The sequence below is a fragment of the Salmo salar genome, chromosome ssa09 (assembly GCF_905237065.1).
Source record: "Salmo salar chromosome ssa09, Ssal_v3.1, whole genome shotgun sequence".
In the NCBI taxonomy this organism is placed as follows: Eukaryota; Metazoa; Chordata; class Actinopteri; order Salmoniformes; family Salmonidae; genus Salmo; species Salmo salar.
Window position 1 is genome coordinate 147,491,949 of NC_059450.1, and position 27,747 is coordinate 147,519,695.

General features: G+C 46.2%; 1 protein-coding gene across 3 annotated transcripts in view; it reads left to right on the forward strand.

The window, feature by feature from the left end:
- The first annotated feature begins 2,680 nt into the window (after positions 1–2,680).
- The window catches only part of arap1 (ArfGAP with RhoGAP domain, ankyrin repeat and PH domain 1), a 78,658-nt gene continuing 53,591 nt past the window's right edge, over positions 2,681–27,747 (forward strand). For 2 of the 3 annotated variants that reach the window (XM_045724803.1, XM_045724804.1), the window contains exons 1-11: positions 2,681–4,440; positions 14,966–15,099; positions 18,674–18,759; positions 18,867–18,967; positions 19,219–19,377; positions 19,447–19,516; positions 20,473–20,593; positions 23,827–24,023; positions 26,234–26,340; positions 26,813–27,012; positions 27,210–27,295. In XM_045724803.1, the coding sequence (XP_045580759.1) occupies positions 3,104–4,440; positions 14,966–15,099; positions 18,674–18,759; positions 18,867–18,967; positions 19,219–19,377; positions 19,447–19,516; positions 20,473–20,593; positions 23,827–24,023; positions 26,234–26,340; positions 26,813–27,012; positions 27,210–27,295 (2,598 nt within the window). In that variant the 5' untranslated portion in view covers positions 2,681–3,103. Of the gene's footprint in view, positions 4,441–7,758; positions 7,894–14,965; positions 15,100–18,673; positions 18,760–18,866; positions 18,968–19,218; positions 19,378–19,446; positions 19,517–20,472; positions 20,594–23,826; positions 24,024–26,233; positions 26,341–26,812; positions 27,013–27,209; positions 27,296–27,747 lie in introns of those variants that run through there. The other variant, XM_045724805.1, reaches the window with a different exon arrangement.

A 27,747-nucleotide genomic window follows, 5' to 3' on the forward strand; every position in this document is an offset into this window, starting at 1 on the left:
GCCAGGAAATGATTTAGCAATTATTTTACACACACTTATGTCCTTCAACACACATTTACACACACACAGATGGTGTCCATTTAACATGCAAAATAGACACCGGTTGTGTGTGTCCATCCATATAAACACACTGTCTTTAGAACACTCTGTTTTAGCAGTACCAGGTACAGGCAGGTGTGTGTGTGTGTGTGTGTGTGTGTGTGTGTGTGTGTGTGTGTGTGTGTGTGTGTGTGTGTGTGTGTGTGTGTGTGTGTGTGTGTGTGTGTGTGTGTGTGTGTGTGTGTGTGTTGACTCTCTTGTGGTGGGTGATTGACACCTCCTCTGTCCTTCAGTCTGTTAGTCTGGTCTTTCTGGTTTCAGAATAATATATAGTTGACCTATTACACTGTTTTCTGCCTGGTGGTAATGCAGTCTTATGTTAATGTGTGAGTAGGTGTGTGTGTTATGTCTCTTGTGTAACTCAGCTCTTACATCCCTGTACAAAGCATCCCCTTGTTCCACATTTTACGTTACCGTTGAAGCTATGAGATATGGTGAATGTACAGTGCTTGATGTCCAAGTCTGATACACATTCATCTTGTAGCTTCTACAGTATTTCAGCAAAGGAGAAGAATATTCACATACTATACTACTGGGCTTTCACTTTAGTCCTTTTTATTTATTTGATTTTATATTTATTTTTATATTTACTTTTCTATTATCAGGGAGTCAGATGAGCACTGAATTACATAAATTAAAGAAAATACACACATCTAAATAAAAAGACAGAATGCAAGCAGAAGGAAAAACACAGTCATAACCCACAGCCATTCATCAGTAAATCAGTCCTGTTTATAGAAGGCAGTTTAGAACAAGTCTAATTCTGACTTTAGTTGATAGTTTTGTGTATTAAAGAACTGCGTGTGTTTGTCAGAGGGAGAGAGATGTAGTGTTCAGCTGGTGGAGCTTCTTAAAGAGCACACCACAGATTAAGATCTGTTGATCACTTAAAGTGTTACTTTAAGACTAGGTATTTTTAGGTTAGGAGGAGAGAAAGAGGCATCTTCTATCATACTGTGTGTGTGTGTGTGTGTGTGTGTGTGTGTGTGTGTGTGTGTGTGTGTGTGTGTGTGTGTGTGTGTGTGTTCGCGTGCGAAGAGCTGGGGCTGTGCGTTTGTGGTCCGTTTAGAGATGGTGGTCTCTTATCTGTGGTGAGAGAAGGTGAGATAGAAAGCTAGAGAGAGGAGAGGGCAAGAGGAAGAAAAAAGAATTTACCAACAGTAATGCTTTTGCTCTGGTGTTCATTGACCAAGCGGTGGAACTTGTAGATTTTGAAATCCTGTGAAAGATGGTAAGCTCACTCTTATACTGTAACATCCTCTTCATGGGGTTTCCGTGTGTATGTTGTCGTGGGAAATTCTTATACAGGGACACTCATAGTCAATCATTGTTTATTGTCAGCGAGCTGGAGAGGTTCCAACCAACTCAATGCACCATAGTACATGTCAATCAGGAGCTCTTCCTGGGCTGACCCAGCAGTTGTCTTATATACGGCTATACACAGACAAGTTATATTTACATGATTTAGCATAATTCATTCATCATTACCGTTTTGTTTCATTCATGTGACGGACCAATACTGGTTCATAACATGTCTCGGACCAATAACTTACAAGGCTTCTTTCTCTCTTAGCTCAGACCTTGAACCTGAGATATTTTTCTTTCGTTCTCAAAACACGGTCTGGGCGTACTGCCAAATTGCAGCTACTGATAGTGAAGATTTGTACAGTCAGCCACTTGCATGAACACAGAAATGGGTTATTAGAACAGCACATGAATAGAAGACAGAAATGAGTTATAAGAAAAGCACAAACATTAAAATTCCACTTACAATGTGTTTCTGAACGTAATATACTGTAAGTGAATTGTATTGACTGGATGTACACTTCTATTGATAAAGGTTGAAATCCTAACCTGTCTTCCTGTTTCTTCCACAGGTTTGATCTGACCACTGCCTGGACACACACAGGGACACACACGTACACATAGAGACACACACCCACTCAAACACACACTCTGTGGTGATGTCTGATTCGGAGGGGTGTGTGTCACTGTGGGAGTGGCTGTGTGTGCTGCATCTGGACCAGTATTTCCCAGTGTTCCAGGACGCAGGGTTTGGAACGTTGTTGGAATGCCAAGGGCTGACCCAGGATCAGCTGGAGATGATTGGAATCAAACTGCCTGGACACCGCAAACGCATCTTAGCTAGCCTGCAAAAAACACACCACACACACCATCACACACACCCCGAGAGAGAGCAGGATGCCCTACTCACACACCTGGCTGCAGAGGGAGACCAGAGAGAGGAAGAGAGAGCTGTGTTCAGACCCAGTCCTTTGGGGAGAGAGACACCACTACCTGCACAGAGACCAGTATCCAGAGAGAGACCAGTCCCTAAGGAGAGATCAGTGTTGAGGGATGGAGAGAGATTGAGACCAGTCCCTAAGGAGAGAACTAAGTACCGCTCTGTCCCTGTAGAGACATTGGACTGTGGCCAGACTTCCTCCCATCCCAACCCTACCTCCTGCACTACCTCCCCCCATCCCAACCCTACCTCCTGCACTACCTCCACCCATCCCAACCCTACCTCCTGCCCTACCGCCCCCCATCCCAACCCTACCTCCTGCCCTACCGCCCCCATCCCAACCCTACCTCCTGCCCTACCGCCCCCATCCCAACCCTACCTCCTGCCCTACCGCCCCCCATCCCAACCCTACCTCCTGCACTACCGCCCCCATCCCAACCCTACCTCCTGCACTACCGCCCCCCATCCCAACCCTACCTCCTGCACTACTGCCCCCATCCCAATCCTACCTCCTGCACTACTGCCCCTCATCCCAATCCTACCTCCTGCACTACTGCCCCCCATCCCAATCCTACCTCCTGCACTACCGCCCCCCATCCCAATCCTACCTCCTGCACTACCGCCCCCATCCCAACCCTACCTCCTGCACTACCGCCCCCATTCTACTGCCCAGGACCCCCCCCTTACCCCCCATCCCCCTCGCAGCACCCCAAACTTCCCCCACTACGCTTCATCCCCACCTCCCCTAAACACTCCCCCATGGCACCCAAACCCAGACATAAACATAACAATACACATTCCCCTACAAACACCCCGACCACTGTACCCCTCCCTAGCCTCTCCACCAATCCCCCCACTGTACCCCTCCCTAGCCTCTCCACCAATCCCCCCACTGTACCCCTCCCTAGCCTCTCCACCAATCCCCCCACTGTACCCCTCCCTAGCCTCTCCACCAATCCCCCCACTGTACCCCTCCCTAGCCTCTCCACCAATCCCCCCACTGTACCCCTCCCTAGCCTCTCCACCAATCCCCCCACTGTACCTCTCCCTAGCCTCTCCACCAATCCCCCCACTGTACCTCTCCCTAGCCTCTCCACCAATCCCCCCACTGTACCTCTCCCTAGCCTCTCCACCAATCCCCCCACTGTACCTCTCCCTAGCCTCTCCACCAATCCCCCCACTGTACCTCTCCCTAGCCTCTCCACCAATCCCCCCACTGTACCTCTCCCTAGCCTCTCCACCAATCCCCCCACTGTACCTCTCCCTAGCCTCTCCACCAATCCCCCCACTGTACCTCTCCCTAGCCTCTCCACCAATCCCCCCACTGTACCTCTCCCTAGCCTCTCCAGCAATCCCCCCACTGTACCTCTCCCTAGCCTCTCTCCCTCTCCTGTTTCACCAGCCAGACACCCCCAGCAGGTGGGGGAGGAAGGGAGAAAGCCCTCTCCTGTTTCACCAGCCAGACACCCCCAGCAGGTGGGGGAGGAAGGGAGAAAGCCCTCCCCTGTTTCACCAGCCAGACACCCCCAGCAGGTGGGGGAGGAAGGGAGAAAGCCCTCCCCTGTTTCACCAGCCAGACACCCCCAGCAGGTGGGGGAGGGGGAGAGAAAGCCCTCCCCTGTTTCACCAGCCAGACACCCCCAGCAGGTGGGGGAGGAAGGGAGAAAGCCCTCTCCTGTTTCACCAGCCAGACACCCCCAGCAGGTGGGGGAGGGAGAGAGAAAGCCCTCTCCTGTTTCACCAGCCAGACACCCCCAGCAGGTGGGGGAGGAAGGGAGAAAGCCCTCCCCTGTTTCACCAGCCAGACACCCCCAGCAGGTGGGGGAGGAAGGGAGAAAGCCCTCCCCTGTTTCACCAGCCAGACACCCCCAGCAGGTGGGGGAGGGAGAGAGAAAGCCCTCTCCTGTTTCGCCCTCTTCCTCCTCCTCTTCCTTCTCAGTTGAACAATATGACCAGTCTTCCTCTTCTGATCAAGGCGTGCCCACCCTCCCCCCTAAAATCTACGTGGTGGGGGCGGGACCTAAAGAGCCTCGCGGCCCTGCTCCAATCCCACGTCGACCTCCTGTCTTGCCCCCCAGAACCACACCCACACATAGGTAAGAGGGCCTCTGATTGGCCCCCAATGTTGTCAGTTGTACTTCTGTCGCTTTGTTCTATTGCATTAGAGACAATCTAAACCAACAGTCTCAAATAAACTGCTTCAGTTTCAGAAGTGTGTGTACGTACGTACGTTTGTGTGCGTGTGCGTACATTTGTGTGAGCGTGTGTGTGTATTTGCGTGCATGTGTTTGCACGTGTGAGTGTACGTGTGTGTGTGTGTACGTGTGAGTGAGTGTGAGCGTGTGAGTGTACGTGTGTGAGTGTACGTGTGTGTGTGTGTACGTGTGAGTGAGTGTGAGCGTGTGAGTGTACGTGTGTGAGTGTACGTGTGTGTGTGTGTACGTGTGAGTGAGTGTGAGCGTGTGAGTGTACGTGTGTGAGTGTACGTGTGTGTGTGTGTACGTGTGAGTGAGTGTGAGCGTGTGAGTGTACGTGTGTGAGTGTACGTGTGTGTGTGTACGTGTGAGTGAGTGAGTGTGAGCGTGTGAGTGTACGTGTGTGAGTGTACGTGTGTGAGTGTACGTGTGAGTGAGTGAGTGAGTGAGCGTGTATGTGTGAGTGAGTGAGTGAGTGAGTGAGCGTGTATGTGTGAGTGTGTGTGAGGTTTCACAGGAGAAGTTGTATCTCTGGCTGTGAAGAGCTTCATCGCCCTCTACAGGCAGCAGTCTATTTCCTCATCATATACCATATCCTGATCATATTAAGTTTGTCCACCAGGTTGTGACCCTGCTGCATTAGTGCTTGGTGTGTGTGTTGTGGTGTGCTCAAAGGTCTACTGTACACTGACCTGCTTTCAGTTTACGACTGCTGCTACTCAGAGTGTCTCACAGAACTGTGTACACTAGTAGTCTATAGAGACTACTTTCTATGGTCATGAGGAACTATGTTAACAATTATACTCCAGTTTCACTAGTGATTCAGTAACCCAATTGTGTGTGTGTGCAGGCTGGTCTCTGTTAGAAATGTTTACGAAGCAGAGAAGGGCTGACTCACCAGCTTGGTGGTCAAATTAAGTCTTTCCCTCAGGTGAGCTGGGGTATTCTGCTCAGTTTCTGTTGCCTCTGTGTGTGTCTGTGTGCACATGTTTGTGTGTCAGGGTCAAAAGGAAGGAAAGAAAAACCCTATTTCAGAGAAAAGGCTTAGCCCTAGGGCTAGATTTACATAAACACAGTCTCTCTCTAATTCTCTCTCAACCCACCCCCCTCTCTCTCCCTCTCAAATCAATTCAATTCAAAGGGCTTTATTGGCATGGGAAACATGTTTACATTGCCAAAGCAAGTGAAATAGATAATAAACAATCAGAAATGAACAGTAAACATTACTCACAAAAGTTAAAGGAATAGAGACATTTCAAAAGTCACATTATGGCTATGTACAGTGTTATCACGATGTGCAAATAGCTAAAGTACAAAATGTTACGTGGAGTGGAACATGGGAACCCAAGAGCAGACTCAGACGAGGAGACTGGGATGAAGTAACCAAGGTATTTATTGAAACACGGGGGAAGATGGGGTGCAGGTCAGGGGAAGCTCGGGCGGGTTGCAGGAAACCAGGTGTGGAGGCTGAGGCTGAGGCTGGAGCGAGAGGGGTTGAGACAGGGTAAGCAGGTCCGGAGGGGAATCCAGGAGAGAGTAGCAGGATGACGAGACGTGGGGCTGGAGACAGGGACCAGAGTCGGAGAGGAAAACAGCGTCAGGCAAGGAAAACAGGCACAACAGGATAATAGGATCTGAATAGTAATAAACGGCTAGAACCGTGGACTGACTGAGCAGAGATTATGATCTGGCAGCATGGAAGTGGCAGGGCTGAGTATTTGTAGAGATCTTGATTATGGAACAGGTTGCAGCTGGTGGGGATCTGCTCTGACTCCAGCACACCTGTCTCCGCCCACACAATCACACGGAGAGGGATACGGAGAGGGATACAGAGAGGGAGAGGGATACGGAGAGGGATACGGATACGGAGAGGGATACGGAGAGGGATACAGAGAGGGATACGGAGAGGGAGAGGGATACGGAGAGGGAGAGGGATACGGAGAGGGATACGGAGAGGGAGAGGGATACGGAGAGGGATACGGAGAGGGAGAGGGATACGGAGAGGGAGAGGGATACGGAGAGGGAGAGTGATACGGAGAGGGATACGGAGAGGGAGAGGGATACGGAGAGGGATACGGAGAGGGAGAGGGATACGGAGAGGGATACGGATACGGAGAGGGATACGGAGAGGGATACAGAGAGGGATACGGAGAGGGAGAGGGATACGGAGAGGGAGAGTGATACGGAGAGGGATACGGAGAGGGAGAGTGATACGGAGAGGGATACGGAGAGGGAGAGGGATACGGAGAGGGATACGGAGAGGGAGAGGGATACGGAGAGGGATACGGAGAGGGATACGGAGAGGGATACGGATACGGAGAGGGATACGGAGAGGGAGAGTGATACGGAGAGGGATACGGAGAGGGATACGGAGAGGGATACGGAGAGGGATACGGAGAGGGATACAGAGAGGGAGAGGGATACGGAGAGGGATACGGATACGGAGAGGGATACGGAGAGGGAGAGGGATACGGAGAGGGATACGGAGAGGGATACAGAGAGGGAGAGGGATACGGAGAGGGATACGGATACGGAGAGGGATACGGAGAGGGATACGGAGAGGGAGAGGGATACGGAGAGGGAGAGGGATACGGAGAGGGATACGGAGAGGGATACGGAGAGGGAGAGTGATACGGAGAGGGATACGGAGAGGGAGAGGGATACGGAGAGGGATACGGAGAGGGATACGGAGAGGGCTACGGAGAGGGCGAGGGATACGGAGAGGGAGAGGGATACGGAGAAGGAGAGGGATACGGAGAGGGAGAGGGAGAGGGGGAGAGAGAGAGTACTGCGGGAGGCGGCAGGTGAAGGAGACAGGATGAGCACTGGATGGCGTTCCAGGAGCAGATGTGACAAAAGGGAAAATAAATAAACATAAATATGGGTTGCATTTACAATGGTGTTTGTTCTTCACTGGTTGCCCTTTTCTTGTGGCAACAGGGCACAAATCTTGCTGCTGTGATGGCACACTGCGGTATTTCACCCAGTAGTTATGGGAGTTTATCGAATTCTTTGTGGGTCTGTGTAATCTGAGGGAAATATGTCTCTCTAATATGGAGAGTAACCTGTTGGAATTGATCACCTCTTGATAAGCTTGTAAATGTAAAACTGTAAGCTGTTATGTAGGCAATTCGGCAGGTGTATAGAGAGAGAGAGAGAGAGAGAGAGAGAGAGGAAGTAGCAACACACGCACTACGTCTCTAAAAGTGCTGTCTGCTTCCTTCTCTCCTCCCACCTGCGGCAGCTCTCTCCTCCCTCTTTTCAGAGAAACGTTAGTTTCTTTCTCCCTCTCCTCCGCTGTGTGTTTATCGTTCCTCTCCAGTGAGGATGGCCCTGTTGGACATGCCAGGACAGGTGAGAGTGACTCTTCTCTCTCTACCCCCCCACCCCCTTCTCTCCTACTAAATATCTCTTTGGTTGTGTTAATGCTTTTCAAACTAGTGGCTGAGCCAACTAACGTTGAGAGCAGGAAGAGCAGGAAGAGTTAATTTCTAGCTGTGTGTGTTTGTGTGTGTGTGTGCGCGCGTTCTGCTGTACCATCAGTAGTTAGACAGTGTAGCTGTGTACAGGGACAAGGAGTCATTAAGAAGCTGCGGATGTAGTAGTTTTCTGTTAGTGACTTTGACCCAGGGATTTTGTCATTGTAAGGACTGATTCAGGAAGGGAAGTGGATGTCACTTTGTGATGCTAATATATTTTTGACTATCTCTCCTCCCTCTGTAATTCCACAGTTGGGCAATGAGTCAATTATATATTTCCCACAGACTTGCTGGGTTGTTTTCACAGTAGTGAATGAGTTGGCTTGAGTTAGGGCTGTTACGGTGACCCTATTACCGCCACACCGGTGGTTATGGCTCATGACGGCTGTCAAATTTCACGTAACTGTTTAGTCATGGTAATTAGGCATCTCCAAGCTCTGATGCTGCAGATGGTCATTAGTATCCTACCAAACTTGCTAACGGCCTGGTACTCAGCACTCTAGTGGGACAATAATCACTCTGACATCAATGCAAATGTATTCGAAAATCAAATTAACCTCTATGGGCTAGGTGGGACGCTTGCGTCCCACCTACTCAACAGCCAGTTGAATCCTGTGGCGCGTTATTCAAATCCTTAGATATGCTATTACTTACATTTTTCAAAAATATGACTATTTTACACCATTTTAAAGATAAGACTCTCGTTAATCTAACCACACTGTCCGATTTCAAAAAGGCTTTACAACAAAAGCAAAACATTAGATTATGTCAGCAGAGTACCCAGCCAGAAATAATCAGACACCCATTTTTCAAGCTAGCATATAATGTCACATAAACCCAAACCACAGCTAAATGCAGCACTAACCTTTGATGATCTTCATCAGATGACAACCCTAGGACATTATGTTATACAATACATGCATGTTTTGTTCAATCAAGTTCATATTTATATCAAAAAACTGCTTTTTACATTAGCATGTGACTAGCATGTGACTAGCATTCCCACCGAACACTGCCGGTGAATTTACTAAATTACTCACAATAAACGTTCACAAAAAGCATAACAATTATTTTAAGAATTATAGATACAGAACTCCTCCATGCACTCGATATGTCCGATTTTAAAATAGCTTTTCGGTGAAAGCACATTTTGCAATATTCTCAGTAGATAGCCCGGCATCACAGGGCTAGCTATTTAGACACCCAGCAGGTTTAGCACTCATCAAAGTCAGATTTACTATAAGAAAAATGTTATTACCTTTGTTGTCTTCGTCAGATTGCACTCCCAGGACTTCTACTTCAATAACAAATGTTGGTTTGGTCCCAAAATAATCCATCGTTATATCCAAATAGCGGCGTTTTGTTCGTGCGTTCTAGACACTATCCTAAAGGCTAAATAAGGGTGACGAGCATGGCGCAATTCGTGACAAAAGAATTCTAAATATTCCATTACCGTACTTCGAAGCATGTCAACCGCTGTTTAAAATCAATTTTTATGCCATTTTTCTCATAAAAAAGCGATAATATTCCGACCGGGAATCTGCGTTTAGATAAACAGACAAAGGAAAAGAAAGCATTCGGTCGAAGCGGGCACGCGCCTAAGCCCATAGTACTCTGAGTGGCCACTTGCCAAAAGCGATAAAGTGTTTCAGCCAGAGCCTGCCTCGATATCGTTCAACTTTTTCCCGGGCTCTGAGACCCTATGGAAGACGTAGGAAGTGTCACGTTATTGCACAGATCCTGAGTCTTCAATAAAAAGAGCCAAGATGAAACACTACTTCTCAGACAGGCCACTTCCTGCTTGAAATCTTCTCAGGTTTTGGCCTGCCATAGGAGTTCTGTTATACTCACAGACACCATTCAAACAGTTTTAGAAACTTTAGGGTGTTTTCTATCCAAAGCCAATAATTATATGCATATTCTAGTTACTGGGCAGGAGTAGTAACCAGATTAAATCGGGTACGTTTTTTATCCAGCCGTGTCAATACTGCCCCCTAGCCCTAACAGGTTAAACACTACATGAGGGCCCATGAGCTCAAGTGGCGCAACATTTCTATAGGCTATGCAATTGTGAGAGAAAACGACAGAGTGATGGCCTCTATTAAAAAGAGGAGGATCCCATCAGTTTTCTTTCGGCTAGGCCCATTATATTTATTTCTCAACTTTTAAGCACATTGCTTCTCTTTACAACAGGAGTATAGGCTACCTGGTTGGCATGAAAATGAACCACGGGAAAAGTGTCCTCCATTCATTATTTAAGTGCACAGATTTTCCCCCACTGCCCCTGTTTCCAGACAGGTGTGTGTTAATGGTGCATTCTAAATCCAATAAACAGCATGAGCTAGCGCACACCCAAAAAACATGATTTAGTGTAGAGGTGCTAACAGTGAATAAACTATAAGCTATGAAAATAAAGAGAGTATATCGCTATCTCTCTCTCTCTCTATATATATATACTGTGTGTGTGTGTGTGTGTGTGTGTGTGTGTGTGTGTGTGTGTGTGTGTGTGTGTGTGTGTGTGTGTGTGTGTGTGTGTGTGTGTGTGTGTGTGTGTGTGTGTGTGTGTGTGTGTGTGTGTGGTGTAAAGACAAGAATAGTCTGATGGGTGACAATATTAGCCTATCATTTGTGAATGATGTATTATCACTTGATGCCCAGCTTGTAAGGCAGCTTTGCGACTTTTTCAAATCCTAGTCGCACACCTCATGTAGCCCAGCCCATAGGCCTATATGTTTTAATAAGGTTAGTATCACACCTCATGTAGCCCAGCCAATAGTCCTATATGTTTAATAAGGTTAGTATCACACCTCGTGTAGCCCAGCCCATAGTCCTATATGTTTTAATAAGGTTTGTATCACACCTCATGTAGCCCAGCCCATAGGCCTATATGTTTAATAAGGTTAGTATCACACCTCATGTAGCCCAGCCCATAGGCCTATATGTTTTAATAAGGTTAGTATCACCCCTCATGTAGCCCAGCCCATAGGCCTATATGTTTTGATAAGGTTTGTATCACACCTCATGTAGCCCAGCCAATAGGCCTATATGTTTAATAAGGTTAGTATCACACCTCATGTAGCCCAGCCCATAGTCCTATATGTTTTAATAAGGTTTGTATCACACCTCATGTAGCCCAGCCCATAGGCCTATATGTTTTGATAAGGTTTGTATCACACCTCATGTAGCCCAGCCCATAGGCCTATATGTTTTGATAAGGTTTGTATCACACCTCATGTAGCCCAGCCCATAGTCCTATATGTTTTGATAAGGTTTGTATCACACCTCATGTAGCCCAGCCCATAGGCCTATATGTTTTGATAAAGTTTGTATCACACCTCATGTAGCCCAGCCCATAGGCCTATATGTTTTAATAAGGTTTGTATCACACCTCATGTAGCCCAGCCCATAGTCCTATATGTTTTAATAAGGTTTGTATCACACCTCATGTAGCCCAGCCCATAGGTCTATATGTTTTAATAAGGTTTGTATCACACCTCATGTAGCCCAGCCCAGCCCATAGTCCTATATGTTTAATAAGGTTAGTATCACTCCTCATGTAGCCCAGCCCATAGTCCTATATGTTTTAATAAGGTTAGTATCACTCCTCATGTAGCCCAGCCAATAGGCCTATATGTTTTGATAAGGTTAGTATCACACCTCATGTAGCCCAGCCCATAGTCCTATATGTTTTGATAAGGATTGTATCACAACTAAAGTGGCCAAATAACTTCTTAAAATGAAGCACATTAATCCGCTTTACAACAGGTGTAGAGCCTAACTGACATACAGTACATTGGAGGCACGTTTGGGGAAGATCATTTTCACTATAAAAATGCACCTTTATAATAAAAGCATTACATACATAATCACATTTGTGATCACTTTTGAGAATAGTGTTTTCCTGCTAATGGAACATTCAACTTACTGCCGTGTGTGCATTACTGCACTAATAATGTAAAGAAATAGCCTAATAGTTTATCAACATTTTAAGCTAAATGTTCTCATCTGTTGCATCAGGCTCATTGCTTAAAAACAGTTTTTAAAATTCTAGTGGTTACATTAATTTGGGATCTATCGCAACCCACCACTATCCTAGACCATGTTTGGAATATTTATTTCTCGCATAGAATAGGTCAACTTTTGTACCATGGGGGATAGTAGATTGACATAGGCCAGTGCTTTTGCTATTCCTTAGGCCAACTCATCTTATTGGCTGACGAAAAGTAAATGTGGACAGTTCTTCCAAAATCTTCAGTATGCGCCTCGGTATTGCATAAGAGGGACGCGCGCACTTGTAGCCTGTAAGAAAGACCCTATCAAGTGACTGAGAGCCATGCGAGTGAGAGGTGCTTCGGTAAGCAGCCGAGAGAAGGGAATTATAATTATTATATTCAGCCCAAGGGCACAACGGCCACTTTTTAGGGGGCATTTCAGCCACAGAAAGGGGAAGCAGCTGGGAAATTCCAGGCATTATCAAGTGCTTGTCAAATTGTGAATGAGCGACTGGTGAAGTGTGTACAGCCTGATCAAAAAACAAAGCAGAGCTCATGCCTTTAATGCGACTTTTTTCATCATTACAGTTGCATCATTCAGCCTTACAATGTATTAAATATCAAAACATATAGACCAACATTTGTATCACAACTAAAGTGACATAAATATCTCTAAATGAAGTATATAGGAGTACCTGTTTCTTTGTTAACTGCTCAACACAGAATAGCTGCATGTGAGCACTCCCTGAAATCATTTGGAGAAAATATCCTTTGTATTTTATTCATTCTATGTTCAATTGTATTCTTCATACTATAAAATAATGCCATGGAATTCTAAGCAAATCTTGTCTGCTAAATGAACTAGTGTAGCCCACAGCCATATGGCAGAGCCAGATCAGGACCTAACATAAGGACAACAATCATGTTTATTTAGACCTGTTTATGTTAAATAACTCACTCACTGACTCTCTTACTCACACACACTGAATGGCACACCCTCACATTATCACCCCTGTTCAGTGGGTGGGGTGTGTGCTGTTAAAAACACACTGCCTGCACACAAGCGACAAGATGGACATTTCACTTGGGGAACCTTTAATTTGGGCGGTTGTCATAGTAGCTGTGGTCATAAGCATGATGTCCCTTTGGGGCCAGAGAGACACAATGGCCCCCCACTGAGACTGAGGCTTCCAGAGCGGTTTGACAGATACATTATCCTGTGAGCTGTTTGACAGATACATTATCCTGTGAGCTGTTTGACAGATACATTATCCTGTGAGTCTCTCACCAGGGCCAGAGCATGGCAAGGCAGAGCCTAGTATGTAAGACCAAGGCCCGTATCCACAAACCATCTCAGAGCATGATCTAGGATCTGTCTTAATCCTGATCAACTATCCTACTCTGAGATGCGTTGTGGATACTGACTCCGAGCCTAGTGTGCCAGAGCAGGGACTCTGGGAGGGACACAGTGACACCTCCTCCTGTCCCTACCCCTCTGGACAGCCTGGGTCATGCAACCCCAGATCATAAGGTGTATCTTAAACTGTATTCGGTGCTCTGGTCAGCACACACCCCAGTGGTGTGTGTGTGTGTGTGTGTGTGTGTGTGTGTGTGTGTGTGTGTGTGTGTGTGTGTGTGTGTGTGTGTCCGGTGCATGTACATGTGTGTGCATGTCCCTCTGTCCGTCTTGTCAGTGCTTGACTTGGGAGAGCTAACCAGAGCTCAGTCCCGGCACCTCACATGTTCTGCTGCTTGAACTCCTGCAGCTCTTATAGAATATCAGCTTAAATATACTGTGATGCTCCTGCACCTAAATATCAACAGTGCCAACACACATTTCAGTCCACGTCCAGCACTGCTTCTTGTTCTCTCTCTGTGTGACTGAGGAGGGGTAGCAGGAAGAGAAAAGGGGAACACTGTTAGTTACAGCATTACACAACACTATCCGGGCCTGTGTATGGGTAGCTGTTGCTGAAATTATTTGACCTCACAGTCTTATATTAAGACTGGTGATACATTTGTAGACTTTTATTTATGTCACATTGTGCAGTGTGGTGGATTTATTTGTATGTGGTGGAGAGATGGAGAGTGACTCGCCTGACGACTCAAACTGAAGTCTTCCGCTGCTCTGTCGTTCACTACGTACTTCAGTCTGAGACATTGAAGTCGTTTGTGGTGACGTCGAAATGAGGGGTGTTGTACAAAACCAAAGACATCAGTCTCTGGGACCAATCAGGTGGTATAGAATGCATTTACATTTTCAGCAGGGAGGTACTCGTATCCAGACTCATTGTGGAGAGGAAATGTCCGTGGGCATGGCATAGCGGTTGGCCCGGAGCAAGGAGTTTGGTTAACCAGGCAAGGGAGTGAATCATTTTGGGGAGTGTGAGGGGTGTCACAAGGTCTGGGCTGCTATGGTAACCAGTTGCTCTTCCAAGCCTCAGTGAGAATCCAAACATAGCTCAGTCACACACTGGAACACTGACCCCTTGTGTGTGTGCGTGTGTGTATAATGTAGAGGTATGTGATGTTTAGAGTGATAGCATGTCCATGGCCTCCCAGAGGCAGGTTTGGACATGCTATGAAGAGAGAAGGAGAGCACACATAGCAGCAGAACTGTATTAATGTCAGTTAGATTTCAAACCCTTTTCAAACGTCAGGGTTCTGTTATGGTTAGAGTTGAGGTGAGGCTGGCTAAAGATGGAAAGCGGAGAGAGATATCCATATTACAGGACTTTCGCATGCCTTTCTCTCAAGGATGAATATGTCAGTCTATGATTGAGAGACTGAAGAGGAGAGAGAGAGAGAGAGAAAGAGAGAGTAGAAGAGAAGAGACTGGAGAGGAATAGAGGATTGATAGACTCTGTTATGGCTGTTTTCTGTCTTCTACCAGCCCCTGGTGACAACAGTAACATTGGGCCCCTCTCTCCCTTCCTCTGTCGTTCCTCTCTCCAGCGATGCTCCAGTCGATGAGCCGCACACAGAGCGAACTCCACCCCCCCCACCTCGGACCAGAGTACACAACACACCAGTCGACACGCAGCCTGCTCTGCCCATGAGAAGAGTCCCCCAGCCACCGCCTGAAATCAGTGAGCATACTAAACCCCTCCCATCCATCCTTAACCACACCCCTAACTCCCTGACCTCACCTCTCCCTGATTTAACCCACCTCTTCACCCTTAACCCTTAACTCCTCTCCCTCTTCATCCCTAACCCTTAACCCTACAATATACTAACTCCTCCCCCTCTCTTCTACATGTTTTTCTATTGCTATGTCGTTAATAAAGTGGTCAGCTGATGTTGGGATGTCACTGTTTTAACTTTTGATAACCTATTGCTGAAAAAACGTAGGTGTTATGGATTTGCACCCTCTGCCTTATTATTTATTGAGAGTTACCTATTTAATAGAACACAGAAGGTTTTGTTAATGGAAGCCTCTCTTATGCAAATTCAGTTGAGTACGGTGTACCGCAGGGCAGCTGGCTAGGACCATTATTGTTTTAGTTTTTACAAATGACCTTCCACTGACCTTGAATAAAGCCTGTGTGTCTATGCACGCTGATGACTCAACAGTATACACATCAGCTGCAACAGTCAAATAAATAACTGACAACCTTCTAGAATGGGTAACTAACAATAGCTTTAACATAGAGCTCCAGTCAGTTCTAGAATGGGTAACTAGCAACAGGGTTAACATAGAGCTCCAGTCAGTTCTAGAATAGGTAACTAGCAACAGGGTTAACATAGAGCTCCAGTCAGTTCTAGAATGGGTAACTAACAATAGCTTTAACATAGAGCTCCAGTCAGTTCTAGAATAGGTAACTAGCAACAGGGTTAACATAGAGCTCCAGTCAGTTCTAGAATGGGTAACTAACAATAGCTTTAACATAGAGCTCCAGTCAGTTCTAGAATGGGTAACTAACAATAGGTTTAACATAGAGCTCCAGTCAGTTCTAGAATGGGTAACTAACAATAGCTTTAACATAGAGCTCCAGTCAGTTCTAGAATGGGTAACTAACAATAGGTTTAACATAGAGCTCCAGTCAGTTCTAGAATGGGTAACTAACAATAGCTTTAACATAGAGCTCCAGTCAGTTCTAGAATGGGTAACTAACAATAGCTTTAACATAGAGCTCCAGTCAGTTCTAGAAGGGGTAACTAACAATAGCTTTAACATAGAGCTCCAGTCAGTTCTAGAATAGGTAACTAACAATAGCTTTAACATAGAGCTCCAGTCAGTTCTAGAATGGGTAACTAACAATAGCTTTAACATAGAGCTCCAGTCAGTTCTAGAATGGGTAACTAACAATAGCTTTAACATAGAGCTCCAGTCAGTTCTAGAATGGGTAACTAACAATAGCTTTAACATAGAGCTCCAGTCAGTTCTAGAATGGGTAACTAACAATAGCTTTAACATAGAGCTCCAGTCAGTTCTAGAATGGGTAACTAACAATAGCTTTAACATAGAGCTCCAGTCAGTTCTAGAATGGGTAACTAACAATAGGTTTAACATAGAGCTCCAGTCAGTTCTAGAATGGGTAACTAACAATAGGTTTAACATAGAGCTCCAGTCAGTTCTAGAATGGGTAACTAACAATAGCTTTAACATAGAGCTCCAGTCAGTTCTAGAATGGGTAACTAACAATAGCTTTAACATAGAGCTCCAGTCAGTTCTAGAATGGGTAACTAACAATAGGTTTAACATAGAGCTCCAGTCAGTTCTAGAATGGGTAACTAACAATAGGTTTAACATAGAGCTCCAGTCAGTTCTAGAATGGGTAACTAACAATAGCTTTAACATAGAGCTCCAGTCAGTTCTAGAATGGGTAACTAACAACAGGTTTAACATAGAGCTCCAGTCAGTTCTAGAATGGGTAAGTAACAATAGCTTTAACATAGAGCTCCAGTCAGTTCTAGAATGGGTAACTAACAATAGGTTTAACATAGAGCTCCAGTCAGTTCTAGAATGGGTAACTAACAATAGGCTTGTGTTGAATATCTCAAACTAAAAACCTAATATTTTGTGACAAGTCACTCGCTCAACGCTAAACCTCGTTTAGATATATTAGTTAATAATGTGGCTATTGAGCAAGTTGAGGAGACTACATTTCTGGGTGTAACCCTAGATAGCAAGCTTTCATGGTCAAACCATATAGACTCAATGGTTGCTAAAATGGAAAGAGCTCTGTCCTTGATAGGGCGTTTCTCTGCCTTCTTGCCACCTTAATCGACCAGACAGGTGCTACAGGCCCTAGTTTGGTCGCAACTGGACTACTGCCCAGCTGTGACGTTATGTACGGCAAAGAAGGACATGGGTAAGTTGTCGTTGTTCCAGAACAAAGCAACACTTAGATGTACACAGAGGGAAATTGTCAGTCAGTCTCTCCTGGCTCAAAGTTGAGGAGAGATTGACTGCATCACTATTGGTCTTTGTGCGAGGAATTGATGAGTTGAAGGTACTGAACTGTCTGTTCAAGCAGTTAACACACAGTGAGTACAACACAAGACATGCAACCAGAGGTCTCTTCACAGTCCCCAGGTCCAGAACAGAGGCTGGGAAACACACAGTATTAAATAGAGCCATGCCTACATGGAGCTCTCTGGTAACCCAGGTAACTCAAGCTAGCATTTAAAACCAGTTTAAAAAACAGATAAAAGAACACCTGATGGCACAAAATCAAATCAAGTCTAATTGTATTTGTCACATGCACCGAATACATCTCTTAAATAATTGTGAATAGATCCACCATTGAGCACAAACACATCACTTGTTAGAGAATATTTTACATAGAAATAACATCTGTCAGACAAACCATGCCTGACAACATGATCCAATAAGACAGAAAAATAGAAGAACATTTAAAGGCTGTGGACATTGAGAACTGCAGTCAAGGGTGTGTGAAAGAACCGTGAACCTTACCGTGAAATGCTGAGTACAACAGGTGTAGACCTTACCGTGAAATGCTGAATACAACAGGTGTAGACCTTACCGTGAAATGCTGAATACAACAGGTGTAGACCTTACCGTGAAATGCTGAATACAACAGGTCCTCTACTGTATTAAACCGGTCCTCTACTGTATTAAACCGGTCCTCTACTGTATTAAACCTGTCCTCTACTGTATTAAACCTGTCCTCTACTGTATTAAACCTGTCCTCTACTGTACTGTATTAAACCTGTCCTCTACTGTATTAAACCTGTCCTCTACTGTACTGTATTAAACCTGTCCTCTACTGTACTGTATTAAACCTGTCCTCTACTGTACTGTATTAAACCTGTCCTCTACTGTACTGTATTAAACCTGTCCTCTACTGTATTAAACCTGTCCTCTACTGTACTCTATTAAACCTGTCCTCTACTGTACTGTATGAAACCTGTCCTCTACTGTATTAAACCTGTCCTCTACTGTACTGTATTAAACCTGTCCTCTACTGTACTGTATTAAACCTGTCCTCTACTGTATTAAACCTGTCCTCTACTGTATTAAACCTGTCCTCTACTGTACTCTATTAAACCTGTCCTCTACTGTATTAAACCTGTCCTCTACTGTACTCTATTAAACCTGTCCTCTACTGTATTAAACCTGTCCTCTACAGTACTGTATTAGGGCCTGTGGCTGTAGCTCAGAAGTTACCTGTTTTTTTTAATCTCTCTCTCTCTCAGGGTCAGATTTTGGTGACAGTTCAGATGACTCTGAGGATCCAGACCAAGCTTACCCCAAGTCCCAGTCTGTGAACATGGCAGACAGGGTAAGAAAGTGTGTGTGTGTGTGTGTGTGTGTACTCTGAGTATGTGTCTAGACTCCTGTAATGTTATTGTGTTGCTGTGTGTCAGTGACGGCTGTGTTGTCCAATAGGATGTGTTCCTGCCCGTGCCGGGGTGGGGGAAGGGGCGGTACAGCTCTCTCTGCAGCGACGATGAACTATTGGACGATGACAACGAGCCAATCAGCAACCGGTTAGTCTCCCCTGACCCCTGACCTCTGGTGACATCATTGTTCCTGTAGAGAGAGGAAATAACACTAACTCTCTCTTTCCCTCATTCTCCTGTCTTTTTTAATTTTCTTTCATTATCTCTCTCTCACTTTCACTCTTTCTCTCTCTCTCTCTCTCACTTTCACTCTCTTTCACTCTCTCTCTCTCGCTCTCTCTCTCTCTCTCTCTCTCTCTCTCTCTCTCTCTCCCTCTCTCTCTCTCTCCCTCTCTCAGTCGGAGCTCATGGCAGGACTATGGTCTGAGTACGGTCCAGGAGAGTGTCTACCTGCCGGTCACAGGCAGGGTCCTAGCCCCGCCCCCTAGAGATGGCCCCTCCCCTGAACCATGCCCTGTTCTAAAGATGGGCTGGCTGGATAAGAACCCCCCGCAGGGGTACGTCTCACACACACACACACACACATCCAGTATACAACCTCGCTAACTATATGTATGTGTGTGCAGGTCACTGTACTACCAGAGGAGATGGGTGAAGCTGGATGTTGACTACCTGAGATACTTTGACAACGACAAGGTGCAGTAACTATGAGTTCAGTTGGAGTTCAGTTGGCCATCTACACTGTCCTGTTAGTCTATACATTACCTAGGCCATTAGTATTTCACAGAGATGTGGTTTCTCTATTGATTGTCTGTGTTGTGTGACAGCGGTCGTATGAGTCATGGTGTGTTGGTGTGTGTGTGTGTGTGTGTGTGTGTGTGTGTGTGTGTGTGTGTGACAGCAGTCGTATGAGTCATGGTGTGTTGTGTGTGTGTGTGTGTGTGTGTGTTGTGTGTGACAGCGGTCGTGTGAGTCATGGTGTGTTGTGTGTGACAGCGATCGTATGAGTCATGGTGTGTTGTGTGTGTGTGACAGCGGTCATATGAGTCATGGTGTGTTGTGTGTGTGTGTATGACAGCGGTCGTATGAATCATAGTGTGTGTGTGACAGCGGTCATATGAGTCATGGTGTGTGTGTGACAGCGGTCATATGAGTCATGGTGTGTGTGTGACAGCGGTCGTATGAGTCATGGGTGTGTGTGTGTGTGTGTGTGTGTGTGTGTGTGTGTGTGTGTGTGTGTGTGTGACAGCGGTCGTATGAGTCATGGTGTGTTGTGTGTGTGTGTGACAGCGGTCGTATGAGTCATGGTGTGCTGTGTGTGTGTGACAGCGGTCGTATGAGTCATGGTGTGTTGTGTGTGTGTGTGTGTGTGTGTGACAACGGTCGTATGAGTCATGGTGTGTTGTGTGTGTTGTGTGTGTGTGTGTGTGAGACAGCGGTCGTATGAGTCATGGTGTGTTGTGCGTGACAGTGGTCGTATGAGTCATGGTGTGTGTGTGTGTGTGTGTGTGTGTGTGTGTGTGTGTGTGTGTGTGTGTGTGTGTGTGTGTGTGTGTGTGTGTGTGTGTGTGTGTGTGTGTGTGTGTGTGTGTGTGTGTGTGTGTGTGTGTGTGTGACAGCGGTCCTATGAGTCATGGTGTGTTGTGTTGCAGGAGGTGTACTCTAAGAGGATCATACCAACGGCTGCCATTACGGGGGTGACCAACGTGGGGGAGCAGAAGTTTGAGGTGGTCACAACCAACCGGACCTTTCTCTTCAGAGCCGAAAGCGACTGTGAGTGTGTGTGCGTGTGTGTGTGTGTGTGTGTACATCCTTTGTTGTTCTTCTCTGGTTGTCAGCCCAGAAACCTTGACCCCAAGTAAACACAGCAACATGTTTTGAGCCATGGTTTAATACACAGGGACTTGGTCCCTCACTCTTCTCTTCTTGTGTGCTAGTGTAACTGCGTCTGTCTTTATAGAACCCTGTGGTGTTTGTAGAAACAGCTAGGGTTCTCACCTGGCCTGAAAATTACAGCCCGATCCGATAGCACAGAAATGTAATTAGCCCAAACCTGATTTTGAGAAAACAGTATAACTGGTGTTGAGAACAATGCGGGCAGAGGCGGGTGGCAGCCCTGGTCTTAGGAAAGCGCAGAGAGAGGAAAACTCACCTTAGTTATGATCAATTACGAAAATATTGGAATGTATGAAATTGTTGCTTACTGAAACTCCCAAAATCATATCAACCCTTATAATAATTAAAGCAATGGTCAACTAGATGATAATTTCAGCACCGTTTTTGATTGAGACAAGCGTGTCTTCATAAATCAATCAAGGTCCAATTTTCTTTGTTTTCACTGAATCGGATATTTGACAACATGTTGGTTGGGGAAATGTTAGCTAAGTTGAGGTGAGGGCTAATGATCCTAGTTATTGTAGTTAGCTCATATATTAGCTGATCAGAACACTTTTCTAGCATGCTATGTACAGTAGCTTAACCTGTTGAGGACAGACGTTCCGCTAGCGGAACCCCGTTCCGCCTGCGGAACCCCTAGCCAACAGCCAATGGCATCGCACGGCGCGAAATACAAAACCAACTAAAATACCACATTTCAATTTTCTCAAAAAATCAACTGTTTTACACCATTTTAAAGATAAGACTCTCGTTAATCTAACCACATTGTCCGATTTCAAAAAGGCTTTACAGCGAAAGCAAAACATTAGATTATGTCAGGAGAGTACCCAGCCAAAAATAGTCACACAGCCATTTTCAAAGCAAGCATATATGTCACAAAAACCCAAACCACAGCTAAATGCAGCACTAACCTTTGATGATCTTCATCAGATGACACTCCTAGGACATTATGTTATACAATACATGCATGTTTTGTTCAATCAAGTTCATATTTATATCAAAAACCAGCTTTTTACATTAGCATGTGATGTTCAGAACTAGCATACCCACCGAAAACTTCCGGTGAATTTGCGCGAGCGCATTTCGTGACAACAAATTTCTAAATATTCCATTACCGTACTTAGAAGCATGTCAAACGCTGTTTAAAATTTTTCTCGTAAAATAGCGATAATATTCCAACCGGGCAACGTTGTATTCATTCAAAGAGAGAAAGAAAAACATGGCGAGTTCTCGTGACCGCGCATCTCCAGTCTCACTGTCCCCAGGCTGACCACTTTCAAACTCTGCTCCTATACTTTGCCCAGAGACAGCAGACACCCCATTCCACTTTCCGGTGGCTTTAGAGAGCCAATGGAAGCCTTAGAAAGTGTCACGTTACAGCAGAGATGCTGTATTTTCGATAGAGATGCAACAGAAGGACAACAAATTGTCAGACAGGGCACTTCCTGCATGGAATCTTCTCAGGTTTTGGCCAGCCATATGAGTTCTGTTATACTCACAGACACCATTCAAACAGTTTTAGAAACTTTAGAGTGTTTTCTATCCACATCTACTAATTATATGCATATTCTAGTTTCTGGGCAGGCGTAGTAACCAGATTAAATCGGGTACGTTTTTTATCTGGCCGTGAAAATAATGCCCCCTATCCCAAAGAAGTTAATTAACACGTGGATCATGCTCTTCACTCGCGTAGCAGCCTGTGACTGTGTCTGATCATCAATCAATGGGATTTTGTTTCACTGAATCTCCGTCTGTATATTTGGTTAATTGATCTCTGGCAGGGCAAATAAGTGGTGGTATAGCTCATATATCACTGAACATAAACATTTAGCATGCTATAACGTAGCCTAAATCAAGTGTTCATCTATCACCGATCAGAAACATTTAGCATGCTATAATGTAGCCTAAATCAAGTGTTCATCTATAACTGAACATGAACATTTAGCATGCTATAACGTAGCCTAAATCAAGTGTTCATCTATCACTGAACATGAACATTTAGCATGCTATAACGTAGCCTAAATAGAAAGTGTGTATTTTTCTCTTGGATCATGTAGTACTTATATAATATATCCACCATGAAGCTGTGACAGCGCATCCTGTTTTATCTGTCTTAACTAACTTAGATATAATCAATCAATTAGTGATTCACGTAGGCTAATTACACAGAATATGAGTCATTCATGCATTTTAAATACAATCAAGCGTTTTATTTTTAAATGAAATAACAAAGGGAACCTTGAATAAATAAACTAGAAATAAACTAGATTTTCTGTCAAACAGCCATTTGAATAATCTGTTTAAAAGCCCTGTGTTTTTAACGCATGTTAAATTGGTAGTTATAGTCTTGTCCCATCGCTGCAACTCCCGTACGGACTCAGGAGAGGTGAAGGTCGAGAGCCGTGCGTCCTCCGAAACGCAACCTTGCCAAGCCGCACTGCTTCTTGACACACTGCTCGCTTAACCCGAAAGCCAGCCGCACCAATGTGTCGGAGAAAACACCGTACAACTGGCGACCGTGTCAGCTTGCATGCGCCCGGCCCGCCACAGGAGTTGCTAGAGCACGATGGGACAAGGACATCCCGGCCTGCCAAACCCTCCTCTAACCCGGACGACACTGGGCCAATTGTGCGCCGCCTCATTGGTCTCCCGGTCACGGCCGGCTGCGACACAGCCCGGGATCGAACCCAGGTCAGTAGTGATGCCTTAAGCACTGCGATGCAGTGCCTTAGACCGCGCAGCTCGAGAGGCCACTCCAACCTATTCTTATTGCAATTTGAAACATTTCCCTCATCAGAAAAATACTTTCATCATGGCAACAAATGTCTCTGGCCCAGCCAATTTTTGAATCCTGGCACCGCTAGTGTCTGCAGCTGCTGCTGCTGAGAGAGAGCCTTAGTAGGCTAAAAGCTGCACAGACACTCACAGTTGATTTTATTCTTAACACAACACGGCAAGCCCGAAACCCACCCGGCCCGAATCAACCCCGCAACAATGAGAATGAGAACTGTAGAAACAGCAACTCATCTGCCCATAATGCAGACATCAGCATCAAGCTGTTCATATCACACTGCTGCGTGCTAAATCACTCTTCCTCTGTGTGTGTGTAGTTGAGAGGAATGAGTGGGTGTCAGTTCTGCAGAACTTCACTAGGGGGCGCCAGGAGGGCAGCAGGGAGATTACTTCATCGGTCCCACCCTCCTCACTGACCCCTGAACAGCAGGGCTACCTGGAGCTGAGGGGCCTGCGCTCCAAACTCTACACGGTCGTCTCCGGAGACAAGGTCTTCCTCTACAAGAACATGGAGGTGAGGCTGTGGGGGTATGGGGTGGGTCCTAGGGCTGTTTGGTCCTAGGGCTGTTTGGTCCTAGGGGTGTTTGGTCCTAGGGCTGTTTGGTCCTAGGGGTGTTTGGTCCTAGGGGTGTTTGGTCCTAGGGGTGTTTGGTCCTAGGGGTGTTTGGTCCTAGGGCTGTTTGGTCCTAGGGGTGTTGGGTCCTAGGGGTGTTGGGTCCTAGGGGTGTTTGGTCCTAGGGGTGTTTGGTCCTAGGGGTGTTTGGTCCTAGGGGTGTTTGGTCCTAGGGGTGTTTGGTCCTAGGGCACTAGGGCTGTTTGGTCTTAGGGCTGTTTGGTCCTAGGGCTGTTTGGTCCTAGGGCACTAGGGGTGTTTGGTCCTAGGGCTGTTTGGTCCTAGGGGTGTTTGGTCCTAGGGCTGTTTGGTCCTAGGGCTGTTTGGTCCTAGGGGTGTTTGGTCCTAGGGGTGTTTGGTCCTAGGGGTGTTTGGTCCTAGGGCTGTTTGGTCCTAGGGCTGTTTGGTCCTAGGGCTGTTTGGTCCTAGGGCTGTTTGGTCCTAGGGGTGTTTGGTCCTAGGGGTGTTTGGTCCTAGGGGTGTTTGGTCCTAGGGCTGTTTGGTCCTAGGGGTGTTTGGTCCTAGGGGTGTTTGGTCCTAGGGGTGTTTGGTCCAAGGGCTGTTTGGTCCTAGGGCTGTTTGGTCTTAGGGCTGTTTGGTCCAAGGGCTGTTTGGTCCTAGGGCTGTTTGGTCCTAGGGCACTAGGGCTGTTTGGTCCTAGGGCTGTTTGGTCCTAGGGGTGTTTGGTCCTAGGGCTGTTTGGTCCTAGGGGTGTTTGGTCCTAGGGCTGTTTGGTCCTAGGGCTGTTTGGTCCTAGGGGTGTTTGGTCCTAGGGGTGTTTGGTCCTAGGGGTGTTTGGTCCTAGGGCTGTTTGGTCCTAGGGCTGTTTGGTCCTAGGGCTGTTTGGTCCTAGGGCTGTTTGGTCCTAGGGGTGTTTGGTCCTAGGGCTGTTTGGTCCTAGGGGTGTTTGGTCCTAGGGCTGTTTGGTCCTAGGGGTGTTTGGTCCTAGGGGTGTTTGGTCCTAGGGGTGTTTGGTCCAAGGGCTGTTTGGTCCTAGGGCTGTTTGGTCTTAGGGCTGTTTGGTCCAAGGGCTGTTTGGTCCTAGGGCTGTTTGGTCCTGTTTGGTCCTAGGGCACTAGGGCTGTTTGGTCCTAGGGCTGTTTGGTCTTAGGGGTGTTTGGTCCAAGGGCTGTTTGGTCCTAGGGCACTAGGGCTGTTTGGTCCTAGGGGTATTTGAAATAATGTATTTGACAATAGTTTTGCTATTTGGGTCATTCCACGAAATGTGTGCCTTTGTCAGGGGTGCGTACTGGCGGCAGAGAAGTCAGACGCAGGAGAGCAAAACTGTGTTTCCAACGGCTCAGTTTAATCATCAAAACCCACCGGATACAGAACAATAAAATAAATGGGTACATAACCTGACGCACACCAGAATATAACGTGCACAGGCACTGACAACAAACAATTCCGGACATGGGGGGGAACAGAGGGTTAAATACACAACATGTAATTGATGGAATTGGAACCAGGTGTGATGTAAGACAAGACAAAACAAATGGAAAATGAAAAGTGGATCGGCGATGGCTAGATGGTCGGTGACGTCGACCGCCGAACGCCGCCCGAACAAGGAGAGGAGCCGACCTCGGCGGAAGTCGTGACAGCCTTTTGCATCCCCTTGATATTAGAAGTAGAAATTGTGCACCAATATTGAATTTTAATAGCCTGTTATATTAAATAAAGTCCCTTTTAATATAGACCATATGGAGAAATCATTAAATCAGTCTCCAAAGTCACCGAATTGGTGGAATGACCCATTTATTGAAAGTTATTTGAAAATAGTTTCAAGTACTTAAAATAAAAGTGTCTGGTTTGGCCACATTTATTTAGAAAATACTTAAATGCACATAAAATACGTGTCGAAGGTCGCAGTTAGACAGGCAGCCCAATTCTGATATTTTTTTCCTTTAATTGGTGTTTTGATCCATCAGATGTGAAAAGATCCGATGTGATTGGTCAAAAGACCAATTATTGAGAAAAAAAAAAAAGATCAGAATTGGGCTGCTTGTGTAAACGCAGCCTCAATAGCAAATACTTAATATGTATTTGAACCCAGCTCAGATGTTGTTGTAGTGGGTGATGTCAGCTGTGGGATGTGTGTGTTCTGTTTCCAGGACTACCGCCTTGGCATCGGCATCACGTCCATCGATATGAACGTAGGAAACGTGAAAGACACTGACCGCCGCAGCTTTGATCTGACAACACCCTACCGCATCTTCAGGTTTACACCCACACACACTCAGAAATACAAAACAGCAAGGTTAGAAAGAGTGGAGTCAGCTTGACTGTGTGTGTGTGTGTGTGTGTGGTTGGTTATGTGTGTGACTGAAGAGAAGAGGAAGGACTAAACCACGAGGGTCTGTGTCAAGCTGTTCAGAGGCCACAACTGTCTGTCTGTGTGTGTGTGTATGTCTCATTCTGTCTCATTCTAATGTCTGTGTGTCTGTGTGTGTGTGTGTGTGTGTGTGTGTGTGTGTGTGTGTGTGTGTGTGTGTGTGTGTGTGTGTGTGTGTGTGTGTGTGTGCTATAATTTGTGTGTGTGTGTGTGTGTGTGTGTGTGTGTGTGTGTGTGTGTGTGTGTGTGTGTGTGTGTGTGTGTGTGTGTGTGTGTGTGTGTGTGTGTGTGTGTGTGTGTGTGTGTGTGTGTGTGTGTGTGTGTGTGTGTGTGTGTGTGTGTGTGTGTGTGTGTGTAGTTTTCTAGCGGATTCGGAACAACATAAGGACCAGTGGGTAGAAGCGATGCGTGAAGCGATTGGAGAGGCTCTGTCCAATAGTGAGGTGGCTAATCAAATCTGGGCGGAACCTAGCAATGGTTGCTGTGCCGACTGTGGCGCCGCCAAACCTGAGTGGGCTGCCATCAACCTGTGTGTGGTGGTCTGCAAACGCTGTGCAGGTGAGTGTGTATACTATCACCCAGTTGTAGAACTTTAAGATCCACTGACCTTGGTTGGACCTATTTGTGTTATATACAGAATACTTTATAGTGGAGCAGTCCGAGAATTATGTATTTTGTGTGTGTCTGTGTGTGTGTGTGTGTGTGTGTGTGTGTGTGTGTGTGTGTGTGTGTGTGTGTCTGTGTGCATGTTGTAGGAGAGCACCGCGGTTTGGGCCCCAGCATCTCTAAGGTGCGCAGTCTGAAGATGGACAGGAGGGTGTGGACAGAGGAGCTTATACAGGTACACACACTAAATACTTTATTTTAATCCACCAATCAAATAACAAAAAAGGATCCAAACATTTCAATGGTCTCTGTATGCATAGCACTGAAGGGTACCAAACGGACCTCCTTCTCCAAACAGCTAGGCTGCCCACGACAGCTGAAACAGAACAGTACCTCGTTCTCCAAACAGCTAGACTTCCCACGACAGCTGAAACAGAGCAGTACCTCCTCCTCCAAACAGCTAGGCTGCCCACGACAGCTGAAACAGAACAGTACCTCCTGCAAACAGCTAGGCTGCCCACAACAGCTGAAACATAACAGTACCTCCTTCTCCAAACAGCTAGACTGCCCACGACAGCTGAAACAGAACAGTACCTCCTCCAAACAGCTAGGCTGCCCACGACAGCTGAAACAGAGCAGTACCTCCTTCTCCAAACAGCTAGGCTGCCCACGACAGCTGAAACAGAG